General features: G+C 36.0%; 1 protein-coding gene across 1 annotated transcript in view; it reads right to left on the minus strand.

Annotated features, from left to right (window-relative positions):
- Positions 1-5,957: 5,957 nt before the first annotated feature.
- LOC120627252 (protein croquemort-like) overlaps positions 5,958-18,673 on the minus strand; it is a 53,878-nt gene continuing 41,162 nt past the window's right edge. The window contains exons 6-11 of the mRNA XM_039895162.1: positions 17,766-17,974; positions 15,854-15,962; positions 14,255-14,415; positions 12,864-12,968; positions 7,156-7,303; positions 5,958-6,252 (exon numbers count right to left, since the gene is read on the minus strand). Of these exons, the coding sequence (XP_039751096.1) occupies positions 6,145-6,252; positions 7,156-7,303; positions 12,864-12,968; positions 14,255-14,415; positions 15,854-15,962; positions 17,766-17,974 (840 nt within the window). The 3' untranslated portion in view covers positions 5,958-6,144. The remainder of the gene's footprint in view (positions 6,253-7,155; positions 7,304-12,863; positions 12,969-14,254; positions 14,416-15,853; positions 15,963-17,765; positions 17,975-18,673) is intronic.

The raw sequence follows: 18,673 nt of genomic DNA on the forward strand, positions 1-18,673 counted from the left end.
AGAAATATACATATGTCAGGATAATTAGTCACTTTTAAAGATCGTCAAGTTAATAAATCTGTAATAATGTTAAATTGTTTAGCCAGCCCATTGTTTAGTCATTAAATTATGTTAAAATTACTGAGATATGTCATATCATAACATGATATTAGTGTATATTTATTATTTATTTAGACCTTCTCCGGGATAAACGATATACTATGCTCATCTATGGGCTCATGTATGCAAGCTACACGTTTGAAACCGATTGGCGCAGTGGACAGCGACCCTGCTTACTGAGTCCAAGGCCGTGGGTTCGATTCCCACAACTGGAAAATGTTTGTGTGATGAACTTGAATGTTTTTCAGTGAATTTGATTGTTTATCTGCATTTTATAAGTATTTATGTATATGTTTCATAAAAATATTCATCAGTTATCTCAGTACCCATAACACAAGCTACGCGTACTTTGGGGCTAGATGGCGATGTGTGTATTGTCGTAGTATATTTATTCATTTATTATTTTTGTTTACCAACTTGCATCACTTGTCAAAAATGACATATTTTGCGCCCACTTGTAACGCCAAATGTGACATTCGAGTGTCTCTTGAACAGTCAGTTCAAGGTTTGTCAGTAATACAAATTTTAGTTCCTCGGACACTCTTTACAGCTTCATAACTAACAGCGTCAAAATAGCGTCAATTAAAACTGTCTGTCATGTGGTAAAAATCCTCAATTCCGTCCTGTTATACAATTAGTTCAATCGATCTAGCAACCTGAAAAAAATATTGCCGTCGAAGCCACGAAGTTCACTAGACACCTAGCCTAGAAATAAAAATGCACAAGTAAATATAAAAAAATATGTTTTATTACAATAAAGGTATAACAACAACGTGTATTTGCATCAAATACATTTTATAAAAAGTAAATAATATTTCTGTACACGTGTCAAAATCTCGCTGACTATTTAATTTTGTATACAAACGTAGTTCTGTTTAGGAATGCAAGCATCGAGACCTTACAACTAAATAGTACTAAATAATAAGTAACGATATTAGAAACTGACATAGGTTTTTTAATTTATTTATTTTTAAATCCTGCGGGATGCTGTTTTATTTACTCGGGATAAAGTATCTTAGGTCCCATATCAAGAATGCAGGCTATCTCTATCTAAAAAAAAGTCCTGAAAGACTTAGTGACGGCTTCTATCTCCAGAGATCTAAACTTAATTGAATAAATAAGTTAACAGCAATTGTGGTTCACTTAAACCTATATAGAAGTTTATAAAAAACATGTGGGTACAAATGGCAAGCACAGCCGTGGTACTTTATAATATCACCGGTCATATAGTGCTAACAGTAACAAACATTGTTTTAAGACATAATAAAACACGTAAAATAAACTGATTTCATGTTTAATGTAAAAAAGAAACATGTGGGTACAAATGGCAAGCACAGCCGTGGTACTTTATAATATCACCGGTCATATAGTGCTAACAGTAACAAACATTGTTTTAAGACATAATAAAACACGTAAAATAAACTGATTTCATGTTTAATGTAAAAAAGAAACATGTGGGTACAAATGGCAAGCACAGCCGTGGTTCTTTATAATATTACCGGTCATATAGTGCTAACAGTAACAAACATTGTTTTAAGACATAATAAAACACGTAAAATAAACTGATTTCATGTTTAATGTAAAAAAGAAACATGTGGGTACAAATGGCAGGCACAGCCGTGGTACTTTATAATATCACCGTTCATATAGTGCTAACAGTAACAAACATTGTTTTAAGACATAATAAAACACGTAAAATAAACTGATTTCATGTTTAATGTAAAAAAGAAACATGTGGGTACAAATGGCAGGCACAGCCGTGGTACTTTATAATATCACCGTTCATATAGTGCTAACAGTAACAAACATTGTTTTAAGACATAATAAAACACGTAACATTAACTGATTTCCTATTTTAATAGACATGAACTGATTTCATGTTTACTGTAAAAAAAAATACAGTCTATTAGACTGTATTTTTCTCTCAAAGCTCAATACAAGGCTGAAAAATACTCTGTTACCTTCTCATCTGGAACTGTGGAATGGATATTCGCACTTATAGAGTTTTGATTTTCGATTAAAATATGGAAACAATTTGTAATGTTTAGATGCCGTGATATTACTTCGTCTCCTTACTTCTTATTGGTTCAATCTACCCATTATAGAATTTTAGGGTAACAAGTTTTTTTTTTTAAATCATCATTATCAACCCATCACTACAGGTCACGTGTCTCCTCTCAGAGTGAGAAGGGTTTTGGCCGTAGCAGTGGTGTGCACTTCATACATGCGTAAAAGCACTGCCTACCCTAAAATTGATATATAACTCGTATAGGAGGAGGATTTTTGCCATTTTATGCTATCTTTCTGCCGTAAGCACACCCTGGTAAGTAAACCAAGTGCACGCCACTGGGGCGGCCCAGTGTTACGGCCCGGGACTACGGAATCCTATTAACTCGCGCCATCAAAAGCTATCTCTTTCGCTCATATATTGTGCGAAAGAGATAGCACTACTTTTAATGGCTATGTAGTTCTACCTCTTTCGCACAGTATATGTGCGAATGAAACAGCAAGACATCCGCCGCCTATTATAACTTTAGTAGCTGTTGCCCACGCTTTTCGCCAGCTTTTATAACGGTCACACATATCCCGTGTGAACAGTTTGTATTCCTGGAATAAAAAGTACTCTGCTTCCTTTCAACTAATTCTATGACAAAAATCAAGAAGATCGGTCGCTTAGTTAGAATGAAAGATTTGCAAAAAAACAGACACGTTCATAGAATTAAGAACGTACAGAAACCGTGTAAAAGACTTATATTGTAGAAATAGTGACCACTTTAGTAGTGTGTCTCGAATGGCGGTTAGACACTTCATTCCATTTAGCAGTTGACAGTAATTATTTTACCTTTAATGTTCGTTTACCATAAAATGGGTAAATGGGAAAAAGTTTGTGAGCTAGCAACATTCCGCGGGTGTGTAGTGAGACGTGCGCGGAGCGTTTTCACTGTTTTTGGACACAATTAATGAATACACTTTTATTGTACACCACACACAGAAAATTCACACAGTACAAATATAATAGAGCGTTAAAGTAGAAGGTTACTATGCACTGCATGCAATGGCTGAATGAGGATTCTGTATGTTCAAAATTCTATGTAATAGATAAAATTCTTTAATGGCCTGGCCCGGCCATGAGCCTTACATATGGCAAGATCATTCGATTAGAATTAGCTTTGATGGTAAAGAATTTGAGCCCAAAATATAAAACATTGAAAATAAGAACTTCTCCTGATCTTCCCATTATAAAGATATCAAAACTATCGATTTGAAAAATATAATTTGCGACAAGTTAAAAAATAATTAACAATATTATACATTTAACATAATTTGATCGAAGCTAAAAACTAATCTACACCTAAATTTTTATGTACATCATATATATCTTGTACCATTTACTACAAACAAAATTCTATAGCACCATTTCGTAATAATTAACTTAATAACTACGTACAGGCAATCATTTGGTTCACATTGGCCTATAAATGGTAACTTAGGAATTGTCAGAACATGGTATCAAATATCAATGAATTTAAATACATTTTAAGTACATATAATCAAAGAAAAAGTTTGCCAATTATTATGGCACTGCGTAAAAAGCTACCATTTTCTATCACTTATGACAAATTTATAGTCAATATGCTCGCTCGCTCGTTTCAATTTATTCCAAGTCAAGTCAAAGTCAAAAATAACTTTATTCAAGTAACATAGGCCCATAGGTGGCACTTTTGATACGTACATAAGAATTACACGGTAGTGAGATGATGGCGATAACCACATTCGTAAACTTAAAACTAAAGCTACGAGGGTTCCAAACCGTCCTGGTCTAAGAAGAAGCCTACTACAAACTTAGCCGGGTGTTTTTTTTGAGACATCTCCAAGATGTCAATGGGTAGTTTATTGTAGAATAAATTAAAACGAGAAACAAACATAATAAAAAGAGATTTTCTTTATATTATCACCATCACCTCCCAATAATGGTTTCAAAAATGGTTATTATATTGACGCTTCATAAGAATTATCGTGCTATTTCGTGCTATTCACAAAAGCACTGCCTACCCTATAATTGATATATACCTCGTATATGCATATCCTGGCAAGAAGCCCGGTGAACGCCACAGGATAAGTCTATATGAATGAAACGTTTTTGAACTTGAATTAGAATTTTATGTGTGTTCTTATTATATACTTATAAATTTAAAATAAACCTACACTTATATTGTGTACATTATATGACAGGAAAGGAAAAACAGACTTTAATTTAAAATGGAACGCGTCAACTTGGAAGTATTAAAGATATAATAAAATTAAATGCAGAGGGAATCGACTATCAAAAATAATATCTTTCTCAAATAATTATGACAGAACTTCGCTTACGAGTATGTTCATTTATTCATCAAATAAATGTTGAATGAAACTTAGTTGTAAGAGAAGTTATATCATGAACAATGTTATATCATGAGTGAAGAAAATACCCTTTATCAACCATAGACTATATTATGATAAAATAGTTGTAATTCTATACTCAATGGCACACTGAGTATCGAAATTTTAAAAAATAAAACATTTTAATCGGTAGTTTCTCAATAAAGGGCAAACGTTCCTTTAAGTTTGACTTGCGACTATGTCTATTACAATTGCTCTTAGAAATAGGTAGTGCAACTTTGTGAAATCTTAATATTTTATCTTAATATGGACATTCAACTTGATTGCAAATATATATTTAAAACTAAAAGTATATAAGTAAAGTATAAGTAAATCGTAATTGTAAATATTCAAAAAAATATCTTTTTGACATAACAACAACTTAACACCCCACAAATATTATTGCATTAATTTTTTTTTTATTTCTTTTGTGAAATAAATAAACAACGTGTAACCGAATTACGAAATCATGTTGAAGGATACATAAGAATATTTTATAAGGAATCACCTTTTAGAAATATTAAATCAGAAGAAGCATATATATTTTTACTAACCGTACAAACAAATTCAAAACATTCTAAGTGTTTACTTATGACAACCCTATTGAAGATGAAAGACCGACACGAGCATAGTACCCACGCTACGCGACGCGTACTTAATAAAGTGACAGGATTCATATGACTTTACATGATGTACTTCTAAAACCTGTGAAGTATTATTTCGGTTTTCATTTACACGTTGTATACGTGGCAAAAAGCCAATACATTCTATTGGAATTGCCCTGATGGGACGTTATGTCATTGTAAGATGTTGTTTATCATGTACACGAGTTCAAATAAATAAACGTTGCAAGAGATTTTAAGCTTCGCACCTGGAGCGACTAGTACGTGCATTGTTATTTATGTCGGCTGACGTCAAAAAAGTTAATTATTTTTACCCTTCCGTGCAAGAGAAAATACAGTAATCATAATGTTTAAAGGTCATTGACTTGGTTAGGTCATTGACCTCAAATTGCACTGCCTATTCCGATCACTGGTCATAATATGATTATACACATCTTTTAGAACCTATAAATGACTTAGTGGTAACAACAGCTCTTCAGATATAATACCATAGAGTAACTATGATACAGAGGTCCGAAGAAGGTACACAGAGAAAGTACCGGATGAGAAAAGAATCCGACCTCATTAGTAAGTCTTCTTATTAGTAAGACGGCCGAGTGGCGCAGTGGGCAGCGACCCTGCTTTCTGAGTCCAAGGTCGTGGGTTCGATTCCCACAACTGGAAAATGTTTGTGTGATGAACATTAATGTTTTTCAGTGTCTGGGTGTATATCTGTATATTATAAGTATTTTTATATTCATAAAAAACATTCAGCAGCTATCTTAGTACCCATAACACAAGCTACGCTTACTTTGGGGCTAGATGGCGATGTGTGTATTGTCGTAGTATATTTATCATTATATTTATCATTTATCATTTATCATTCTAGCCTGTATCGTGACCCTGTCGAGACGACGTCGGCATTTACCAAGAGATCAAAGGCGTCGAAATGTTGGATCTCCACTTTATACTGTGCCAATACTGTCGTCAACTTAACTTTATAATACTAGTACCTCACACAGCGTCATTGTATGTCGTCCGGCTGGTTGGTCAGTATGGGCTCCTCAGGGGATCGCAAAAGCTTCCGTATTAAGATGGCTATTCCCGCTATTAGGAGCACTATCCCGATGACCTGAATAAAAAAAAAACATTGTCAGTTGGGTGCGGCCGTTCTTAATAATAATCACAACTACCCATTTCCGGCCCACTACACGGCACGGGTCTCCTGCCAGAATGAGAAGGGGTTACGGCCGTAGTCCACCACGCTGGCCCAGTGCGGGTTGGTGGACTCGACACACCTTTAAGATCATTATGTAGAATTCTCAGGCATGCAGGTTTCATCAAGATGTTTTCCTTCACCGTTGAAGCAAGTCATATTTTAAATACTTCAAACGCACATAACTGAGAAAAGTTAGCGGTGCGTGTTGGGATTCGAACTCGGCTCCCTGAAAGTGAACTCGAGCTACTACCCAATGCGCTATCACCGCTTCCGCTGGGCCGTTATTTCACACGTTTCAAGAAGGCTGGTATAGACTTCTTTAGAACACGCCTTGAAATAACTCACGAATTTCACGAATTATGTCTTGTTGTATTAAAAATAGTAAAAATTACAATTCTTATCTTTCTCTGCTTTTTTTCTACTATTAATATGTATATTATGAAAATTAAGCTTAATTTCTTCAATCCTTATACTCCACACCAAACAGATCTTAGGCAATGTACCCTCTACGCACGTTTCGCTCCGAAACCGGAGCATCCTCAGGAGATGTTGACTTTACAATGAATAATTTGTTAACAATTATGAAGATGTTTACTTTAAAATGAATAATTATTAACAATTATTAGTTGTAAAGTCAACATCTTCTGAGTAGTCTCCGGTTCAACGGCGAAACTTGCGTTGGGAGTGCATTGCCGAAGTGTGGAGTATAAGGATCGAAGAAATTATAAATTAAAACATACAGATTCTCCTGCTTTTCGCAGAGAGTGACAGAGAGAGACGATCGAGAGTTAATAAAAAAATATAAGATGTATTTACCGTGAACGCGTAAAATCCGTAGGGCATACCACTCCGCAGGTTGAGGGCAAACCTCGCGAGCCTGGAGAAGTGGTCATCCATGATCACCTCCTGCCGGAACCAGAACATCGGCACCAGTACGTCCGGGTCCGCAAACTGGTTGTTTATGCTGCAAACAATAGTATGCAAAGTATATACAACGTGTAACAAATTTTCGTAATACCGTAGAAGGGTGCGTGAGTATATTTCATAAGGAATCACCCTCTAAAATTATGAAATAAAAATAAGCATATTTTTATTTCCATACAAACGAATTTAAAACATTCTAAGTGTTTACTTATGACAACCCTGTTGACAAGATAAAAGACCGACACGCGCATAGTACCTACGCTACGCGACGTGTACCTAATAAGATGACAGTAGTCAATTTTGCATGTGATGTTAGGGCTGTATCTGATTTCATTCAGTAAAAACAATGGCGGCGGTTCACTCAAAACTTAAAAGCGTTTGAAAAATTAGTCTCAGAGACAGTAAATAACGTAACCGTAAATCCTGGTCAAGTAATATTTCGGTTTCCATTCCCCATTTTATTTGTATAGTTGACTATACTACCAGCAGGGCTAGCATGGGCGGGGGACATTTTCTCCACGGGGGAAGGATATAACGTTTATCCCCTCACGCATTTATATCCACCCCCTGAGCATGGGCACACGGGTGGACAATATATCCACGGTGGATATAATAGGGGAAAGACGAACCCCCGGTAAATGTCACAAATTAATTATTCTAATCTGTGCTCATGGTTTTGACAAATAAATTTTTCGTTTTCTGTTTTGTTTTAGTTGTCTAAGTTTTTTATTGTTTTTTTTATCTATAAATGTTCCTCGTCTGCGGCTGTTTGTTTATATTATTAATTCTGGATTTTTCAAAGTGGTATAAAACCTACCTTTCGAGAAAATAAAATGAGTGCTAAAAAGTAGGTCTTCTATTATAAAATGTTTGAAAAAGTGACTACCTATTGATTTAGAAGCGTACCTAATGAATGAATGTTTTACAGTGAAAGTAAACAGAGACGTTAATCATCAAGATCCAATCCTGTTTACATATCAAATTATTGATCTTGTACTATTTTATTTAAAGTTGTGCTTGCCTTTTTCTATGGCCCATTAGTTGACAAATTTGTGTTTATTCAGATCAAGAAGTAATAAAATACAATTGCAAATGTTGGTAGATTTCATGACAACCCACAACCACCTTGCCACTGGGGAATTCACAGGAACTCTTAGGAGCCAAAAGGGCAGACTCCCAGTGGCAAATCTTAGTCATTACTGAAGAAGCATGGGCCAGACGGGACGGTCAATCAGTGGAAACAGTTAAGTCAATTTTGCGGTAAAGTAAGCAAGTGCAAAAAATTTAAATTATTTATTAGTGTTGTTGGCATCAAACAAGTCTTGCATAATTTTTCTTTTATTTGCAGACGTGGCAGGACATTAAAAAAGCTGCAACAGCACGGGGACGCAGCACCACAGGCAACATATACATAGTATACATGTTGCTGTAAAGTCAACCAAGTGAAGAATTTATTTATTTTCCAGAGTAGGTATAGATGGAAGAATGCAGGATGCTCATTTATCACACAAAAATAAATTAAAAAGGATGAAAAGGTTAATTTAGAAATTTTATTAATTAAAATATGTATTTATAAATGTTTCTCTTTTTTGTCGAGCAACTGTTAACAATCTTGTTTGATCCATATTTGATGTCTGATGTCGTTCTTCGCTCGTATTTACAAAATTTACTGTCATTTGCTCCATTAGAGTTCTGAAATATACAAATTATATTATGCTCAATACTGTTGACCCAAATTAGTAGGGCAAATTGTATGTGAAAATGCAGGATCAATGATTTATAAGGAACCATTATTATAAGATATAATTTTATAATATTACCAAACATTAATGTGCCCAATAATAATAAGTTATGGGAACTTAAATATTATTTAAAGTATATATTTACAATACACGCCTATAATGATGCATAATATTATAAAGTGTTATGCAGGCATATATAAGTGCAGATGCTTTTTCGGGACTGTAATGAAGCACCCAGTCAATCCCCAAGCTGCGAAATGTGTCTTTGAGGTACCTATTGGCCCTTTCCACACAGTTTCTTACTTGGCAGTGCCAGTTTGTGTACTTCTCTGCAGAACTATTTGGTGCAGCTTCTAAATCCGGAGTCATCATCCAAGGCTCTAGAGCATAGCCTGAGTCCCCAATAAAATTCTACTTTGTTATTTAAACATGTAAATTAATTCCTACTTGTTTTGCTTTTTCAGATTTTCTCCAAGATTTTAATAAAATGTTGAATAGAAATATATGCACAATCCTACATTGTAATTTGGACGTGATGATTAACCCATGCCCATGTTAAATAATTTATCAGACATTTTTTTTTGTATTTTCTTATATTTCATTACTAAATACAGTATCTACTGCCAAGTTTTTGTACTAATTCCTCAAATAAACAATTTTATTATAATGAGACATTGTTTTTTGTATATTCATATAAATAATTTACCAGACTAGTTGTATACAACATATGCAGCAGAATCCTAGGCATGTAATTTCTAGGTAATTATGAGGAGTATAATATAATGATATAGGTAGGTGTGTAACTTTTTTTGATTTGCATTGTTTCCCTTTTATACTAGTAAATGGCAACAATAAGTAAAGTTTTGAAAGTTTGCACATTTTATTTAAAACATACATAAGATGTAGTACTGTCCGATTCTACTTTCATACAGCTGTATCTTTTCATATTTTACTTTAGAGTTAATAAATATGTATTGGTCATGGACACACAATCTGTAAAACATATTTTAAAATTATTAACTTACTTGATTGTTTAAGTTTTTGATAAACTCTAGATCTAAATAATTTGTCTTTACCAGTTGAACATCTATCGTGGATCTCCAGAGTCTGTTCCCGGGAATAATATCTACTTTGGCATTAGTCTAAAATGAAATGAAAAATAATTAAAGTACCTAGCATTGAATATCTTTGCTATGTACTTATACTGAAGTACTAAGTACTGACTAATAATTTTATTATTAAAGTAAGTATATCTATATTTGATGAGGGGATGTCTGCCATTGCCAGACGGGTGATCAGTCCTATGTAAGGACCATTCCACCCTATTCCCCATGTTTGAGACACAGGTTTTACTGGTGTCCCGGCAGGGTCCCCCCTGAAACCTACCAGTCTCTGTGGTGAACCTCACAATATTCCCTAAGGTGAGGTTTGCTAGATCTTCTTCACTTATTCTATCCTTACCTTGTAGTTCCCATCTTACCAACACGTACAAGGGGCACTCGGCTATAAAGTGAAAACTAGTTATCACATCACTGCACTTTGAACAGGATGGGATTTATATTTACTAATGAGAATTATTAGGAAGTAAGTACCTATATATACTCACATACTGACAATAGCTCCAGTAATTTGGGTCAGTTATTTGCTGACTGTTGTTTGAGCAACAGCCATGGTCTTGACCTGTCCCCGCTGATAACTACCGTCCGCTAATAGCCTTAAAGATGTGAGAACCTAGACCAAAAGTGATTAGCCATGCTTTTTTTTAAACCTACGTTCATATATAGATGATGTCTTTGCACAAGGTGATTTTAGGTACTTAATAACAACTTACTTTTATGTGCACTGGTAGTCCATCGACAGCATTTAGTGGTTAGTGCCTCTTTAAGGTCCTCGCACGAGTACAGCACACAATTTTTACCCATCCGAAACAAGTGTTGGAACTCTGCATCGGGAAATTCGAACGGATTACTGGCGTCACGTATAGATCGCCGGTGTAATTTTCGTTCAGATTTCTCCATTTCACTTGAATAATAAGAGCCCCAGAAAGCACGAGACATGTTTTTTTCGACTTTAATTCGTTAACAGAATTTTAAACCCACGTCTAAGGACGGGGATAAAATTGTCTCTTTCAAATGTCAAAAAAGGATAGTCTTTCCCCTTTCATTTCTTCCCATGCTATGGGCGGGGGATATATATCCACGAGAAATGTCAAACGGGGATAAATTTATCCTCTCCCCTGTTGCCGTGCTCTGGCAGGGGGAAAAGATAATTATATCCCTTGATAGAGGATATAATCGGGGGATATAATTTATATCTCCTGCCCGTGCTAGCCCTGCAGGTGAAATATCAGTCAAGGACTAACTTGTACTGGAATAAAAAAGTTCCGTGTCATGATGCAAGCGTCGGCTACTTCAAAGACTCGGCACGATTAAAATATCACTTGTCTCAACGGTGAAGGAAAACATCGTGAGGAAACCTGCATGCCTAAGAAGTTCTACATAATGTTCTCAAAGGTGTGTGGAGTCCACCAATCCGCACTGGGCCAGCGTGATGGACTACGGACTTAATAACTTCTCATTGTGCGAGGAGACCCGTGCCCTGTTGTGGGCCGGTAATGGATTGATATAAATAAATAAACTACGACAATACACACATCGCCATCTAGCCCCAAAGTAAGCGTAGTAAGCGTGTTATGGGTACTAAGATAGCAGATGAATATTTTTATGAATAATATACATAAATACTTATAATATACAAATAAACACCCAGACACTGAAAAACATTTATTTTCATAACACAAACATTTTCCAGTTGTGGGAATCGAACACGCGGCCTTGACTCAGAAAGCAGGGTCGCTGCCCATTGCGCCAATCGGCCGTCCGAATATGATGAGACGAGATAATGAGTAGAAATAACTATCTCATGGCATTTTAGTCGCAGTGGTAACAGTGGCGTCTTTAGAGGGTATGCAGGTGATATAAAATGAAGAAAATCTCCAGTACGAGTTATAAATACTTAAGGGTAGGCTTTTTATAACTCTAACAATGCCTACCCTTAAGTCTTTGATAACTCATACTGGATATTTTCGTCATTTTATATCATTTGACGGCTGACTGGCGCAGTGGGCAGCGACCGTTCTTTCTGGGTCCAAGACGGTTTCGATTCCCACAACTGGAAAATATTTATGTGATAAACATGAATGTTTTTCAGTGTCTGGGTTTTTATCTGTATATTATAAGTATTTATGTATATTACTAGCTGTTGCCCGCGACTTCGTCTGCGTTTGATTTTGTTTTTTGGTGTGACATTCAATTGGCATTCAAGTATTCAGTATCGCTAAGCCTTAAATGAGGGGTTTGCTGCTGTCCGCTGAGGAGTTCTGTCCTCTATCTCCAACTACATTCATCAGATCTGCACAAAGTGTTGGCAAATTAAACACATATTATAACCTCTATAGTAGAAAAATAATTATTTAAATCGGTTATAATTTGTCGGTGTTATGGTGTAAAGTCGTCAAACACTTTCATCCACTCTCCCAAAGGATCCGAGCTTAATGTCGGGATAAAAAGTATCCTATTACTTCTAACACTTCGAAAAATATGTGTACAAAGTTTCATGAGGATCGGCGGTTAAGTAGTTTTTGCTTGAAAGCCTAACAAACAAACTTACATTGACATTTATAATATTAGTAGGGATTCATAGAAATATTCATCAGTCAGTCAGTACCCATAACACAAGCTACGCTTACTTTGGGGCTAGATAGCGATGTGTGTGTTGTCGTAGTATATTTATTTATTTTCATACCCTGTGCATACTTTCTGTGCACGCCACTGAGTTGTAGCATGTTTGGGGACTTACGCCATTCCGCCGACGTGCCTGACCAGGAGGTTGATCTGGAGTTGCGCCGACACCTGTAGCGGCATTCCTGTGTACATCTCCAGGGAGAGTTTGAAGTTCATGTCGCTGGAAAATACCATAAAAGTCATTTTTTTATATTAATAACTAGCGGACCCCAGCGCCATCTGTCGGGCTGATTTGTGAATCTAAACCATCCAGGGTGCCACCCATACGCATACCAACAAGTTCATTCAAATCGGTCCAGCCGTTTAGGAGGAGTTCAGTGACATACACACGCACACACGAAATATATACATAAAGATTGACGGACAAAGGAGATGTTCTGTTAGGGGAAACCGCCACCTATGAATTCAAATTCAAAATTTCTTTACTCATGTAGACCTATCACAGGCACTTATGAAGCGTTTATACATATATGTTTACATAATTGTAAGGGGATGGTGATAACTTCGTTCGCCAACTTAAACCTAAAGCTACGAGGGTTCCAAACGCGCCCTGGTGTAAGAAGAGCCCACAACAAACTTAGCCGTGTAATTTTTTTTTTGTTACCACGATCTCGCAGTAAATTTATATTAAGCTATGAAGTTAGAGCAATTCACTCCCAAGCTTTTTTATCGTTTAAGTAGTCCTTAACGTTATAATAGGATTTTTCTGTAAGCTTACGTTTTATATAAACTTTGAACTTATTGAGAGACATCTCAAAGTTTTCATTTGGTAATCTGTTATAAAATAATATACAATTGCCCTTGAATGAATTTGCAATTAAAATAGCCTAGTAAACTGCACAATGAGTTTATTTTTATTGTTACAGTTCTTTTAAAATTTTGTTTTATTTTTATGGACATAAATTATATTTTCAAATATGACTGATACTGTCTATGCACCATCATTATTTTAAAATGTTTAAATTTATTACATTTATCCCCCGATTATATCCACTGACAAGGTATATAATTAACGTGTCCACCTGCTAAAGCCCGGGAACATGGTTTGTTAATACACATATTATTTGGATCTTATTTCCACTTGTGCGCCAGTGCTCTAAGAGTTGATAAAGCTGTGGGAGAAGGTAAATTACCATACCCTTATATCCTTACCCTACCCGGGGATATAATTGTCTCCTGCCCATGTTAGCCATGCAGGGTGACAAAAATTATATCCCCCGATTATATCCTCTGACAAGGTATATAATTAACGTGTCCACCTGCTAAAGCCCGGGAACAAGGTTTGTTAAAACACATATATTATTTGGATATTATTGTGCGCCAGTGAGTTAATAAAGCTGTGGGAGGGGATGAATTTTTATTCTTTCCCCGTGAAGATAATTATCTTCTGCTCGTACTAGCCGTGCTAGTGTCAGTAGCGTGTCCGTGTCGACGGTGGATACTCACTCGGTGGGCTTGAGTCCCCGGATCTTGGCGGGGTAGTGCGGGTGCATGTTGTAGAAGTGCGGCTGCGACACGAAGGCCGGCGCGCCGTAGCGGCACGCGGACACGTTGAGAGCGCCGGGCGGCAGGCAGTCGTCGTCGCGGACCACGTCGCAGTAGCACTCCTACAGAAAACAATTCATAACCATTTATTTCAAGTAGGCCTAACTAGATAGATGAATAAAGTCTTTATTGCACAAATTAAAAGTGAAAACAAAAAATAAAAAAAAACAATAAAAAATATATAATTGTATAAGATGCGCAAAGGCGGTCTTATCGCTTTAAGCGATCTCCTCCAGACAACCCTTTGTGGTAGAGAATTAGGTTAGGGAAAACGGGATATTGCAACCGGTGATACAATTAAATGAAATACATACATTTATAATATATACATAAATATAAATAGTTATATAAACACTAGTTTATAAGCACTTCGGAAATTCGGAAACCTCTAGTCACATCACATTAAAAACAAGACCCTATAAACAAAAATCCTGAATATAAATAAAACAAACACTAATTCTGAATAACTAGGAAAGGAACAAACTTATATTTTAGTAATAATGTACCCAAAGAAATTCTTTGCTGAAATTTTTTTTTTTTGTTTTGACGAAACGAAACATATTTGTCTAGAGAAATAAAAATCACAAACTAAAATTTTTTTTTTTTTCGTTTTGAACCACCGAAAAATATGTTTGTGTAGGGAAATAATAATTTGAAACTAAAATTAATATTGACAATAGATAAAATATAAGCCTACAATAAATATAAGTCTAACTGTTGACTTATGGCCCCTTTGAATTGCTAGACTTAGCCTTTGGGCTAAATAAGCGCCAGCTCTGGGGTCACCAGACGTAAAGACGAATGTTTGGGACACGATGTTAATAAAATGTTTCGTGTCCGAAGACCATGGGCTCAGAGCCTTAAACGAAAGCAATATTAACGGCGCTTAAAGATTTGAGCAGATTCGGCAAGTGAGAAGCTGCCAACGTATCAACGCAGGTCGCATCCCACACCAGCGCACGCTCCATCGACCACGGTACTATAGTCATACCGTCTGGTATAACCATCATCCTTGAACATACCGTTGATAAATCGTTTTTTGAGCTTCAAGACATCTTTTTTGAAATATCTAGCTACTCTAAATTATCTGTCTTTATGTAGTATTCAAGTTACCAATGAAAATAATAAATATCTGCATACCCTGTGCATATTTGGAGATTGAAGTCCCTAAACCTAGGTCGGTCTGTTTGTAGCTATATTATAAACAGTTCGGAAGGTCTAGCCCCAAAGAAAGCGTAGCTGGTGTTATGGGTCGACAGATGACGAATTAATATTTTTATGAATAACATACATAAATATAAGATAAAAACCCAGATACTGAATAACATTCTTGTTCAACACACAAACATTTTCCAGTTGTGGGATTCGAATCCACAGCCTTGGACTCGGAAAGCAGGGTCGCTGCCCACTGTGCCAATCGGCCGTCGAAGAGCTGATTAAAATCTTAAAAGAGTCATCAGATGTTCTAAATATTGACGTGTAATATAATAAAGTATTTACCTTGTTGGGATAATTGTGGCCATTGTCGAACAAAGAGTCATTGGCCGCGTACTCCACGCCATCTATGCCCTGAACTCGGACGGGGCCGCTATCGGGCAGTACCATGTACCTGATGAAGAAAATATACATATATATATATATATATTACGTGTAGTGACTGCAATAATTTGAACGTTAGAAGCAAAGATAAACTTGCAGTGCAGTACACTAGACTACACAAAATAAGCAATTCATTTAAAGGATATTGTATACAATTTTACAATAAATTACCGGTTGATATCTTGGGGATGTCACTAAAGAAGTTCAAAGTTTGTATTAAGCGAAAGCTTATAGAAAAGTCCTATTATAGTATAAAGGATTACGTAAACGATAAAAAAGCTTGGGTGTAAACAATTGCTCTAACCAGGTTGCTTCTTAAATATTTTCTAATGACAATGTGAGATGGTGATAACAAAAATAACACCCGGCTATCCAGGGTCCAATATTTGACTTTGACTTATTATATATACATACTATTACTCTGTATAAAGAATATTATAAATTCAAAAGTTTGACTTTTCACGCAGCAACGGAAATTAACATTATTATTTGCATAAAGAGCACGCTAAAGTGCCGCAATGTAAATTAAAAGTACCAGAGCACCATAACTGAAAGGCAATGTAGGCCTGTAAATATTAATCAATGTTCAGATATGGCTAAATTGTGGCAGTACAAATCAGCCGATTAGCTGGTTAAGAAACGTGTATCAAATGCTTTTTTTTTTGTTTTATATTTTTACAGGGTGATTCCTTTTGAAATATAGTTATGCACCCTTTAACATTATTTCGTAATTCGGTTACACGTTGTATAATATAAAATGTAGACTTAAAAGTTGGAGTTTGGTTTCTAAGCTTGTCATACCATATTGGTGTGGCGTGGTGGGAATAAAACTCTATTTTACAACAGTTTGACATCAAATTTATCCATATGTAAAGACAGATCACAAATCCCCACAGACAGCGAACGAAACACAGATTATTAAGGTATAGTATTTATACACATTGCCGTATGACAGAATGCATTGGTCACCACCCCTCCTCTTCCCGAGGCTTCGTACGAGGCGACTAAAGGAATCCAACGGAGAAAGCAGCGGTTTTTCTGATTTTTTATTTTTTCATAATTTTGCTGCTTTTATCACTTTTATTACTTTAATGGGAATAACCTGTGCTTCACTTAATAAATTTCATTAATTATATTTATTCATCTCTTCGATTTGCCGTATTGTCTCTCGGGTCTCAGCTGAAAATCAGCGGCATGCATGTACCTAAAATGCATGGCAAATGCTGAGCTGTACACCCTTTCTGCCTGGTGTTACACACAGACATTACAACATACTATGTTGTTTATTATAAGAAATACTGTTTGTAACACTTTTTCTTTCTTTCTTTCTTTCTTTCAGCGTCCTCCGTGCTACTACTACAATCTACTGAGGACACCAACACATCTGCTCAGCGGACGGTTATCACCAGATTATGGGCAACACCTCCTGTTGGGAAACTTTACACCGTTACTCCAGTAGTGGGATATTGATAATTTTTACACACCAGTGCGATGTAGCCTAGTGGGTAAGGCTTCAGTTTTCTTTTCGTGGAGAGGAGTTCGAGCCCCGGCACGCACCACTGACCTTTCAGAGTTATGTGCATTTTAATTTAAGCAATTTAATTATCAATTGCTTTACGGTGGAAGACAACATCGTGAGGAAACCGGCATGCCTGAGAGTTTTATGTAATGTTCTCAACGGCGTGCTCTCTCTCTCTCTCTCTCTGTTTTTGCCACTCCACTACTGGAGGTTGGCCGTCAGCTCAGCGAACTTCTCGCGGTCTTGCGTATGATGACACTTTGGTGAAGTAGGTACTAGGATAGCATAACTTACGTGCAGATATCAGGGGCAAATATCGTAACCTCGGGCTGTCCAATCTCGGGTGCCCACAGTTCTCCAGTGGATCCCCGGACTTCACCACATTCATCACGGAACACAGTCATGTTGGAGTACTTCCATTTCTCCAAGTTGCCAAGCTGAGAGAAATCACTGGCTCCTGTATTCATGAGGAAAATGCCATCGAACTCCCTGGAATTGTTGCGCTGAAAAGAAATATAAAAGTCAAATAGCACATGATCATATTGTTACAAAGAACCTTATAACTACAAGCGTAAAGTTTATAATTGCGTGAACAATAAAATAAAAGAGATAAAAGCAATAAAATATAAAAGCGTGACATGGTATTTTAGGTATTTAATATGTAATTACCTAATACCTACGAAAATACAAAGTCGAAACCTTTCTGGATCAAGTAGTTTAGATTTTTTTGAGACCAAGTTTAGACGTTAAAATGAGAGGACCTATTCCCATTTTGACGGCCGATTGGCGCAGTTTGTATCGAACCTACTTTCTGATTTTAAAGTCTTTTTCAGTGTCTGTATGTTTATCTGTATATTCTAAGTGTTTATGTATAATATTCATAAAAATATTTATCGTTCATCTTAGTGTACCATTACACAACACAAGCTACGCTTACTTTGGGGCTAGACCATGGGGGTATAGTTCGTATCGTAGTATATTTATTTATTTTATTTTGTGTTTATTTCTTCCAGTCGATCTGATGTCACCGGCACAAATGTAATTTTTTGTTTAGACAATAATATCTCCCAATTTTTAAGATGAAAGAATTTACCATCAGAATCTAAATGACTTATTATATATTTAGTGATTGGGTTAATATTTGTAAATATATTGTCTGAAGAAGTGGCGCTAGTGGAACTTATTCTTGTAGGCTTGATAAA

Source organism: Pararge aegeria, chromosome 11 (genome assembly GCF_905163445.1).
Source record: "Pararge aegeria chromosome 11, ilParAegt1.1, whole genome shotgun sequence".
Taxonomy (NCBI): domain Eukaryota; kingdom Metazoa; phylum Arthropoda; class Insecta; order Lepidoptera; family Nymphalidae; genus Pararge; species Pararge aegeria.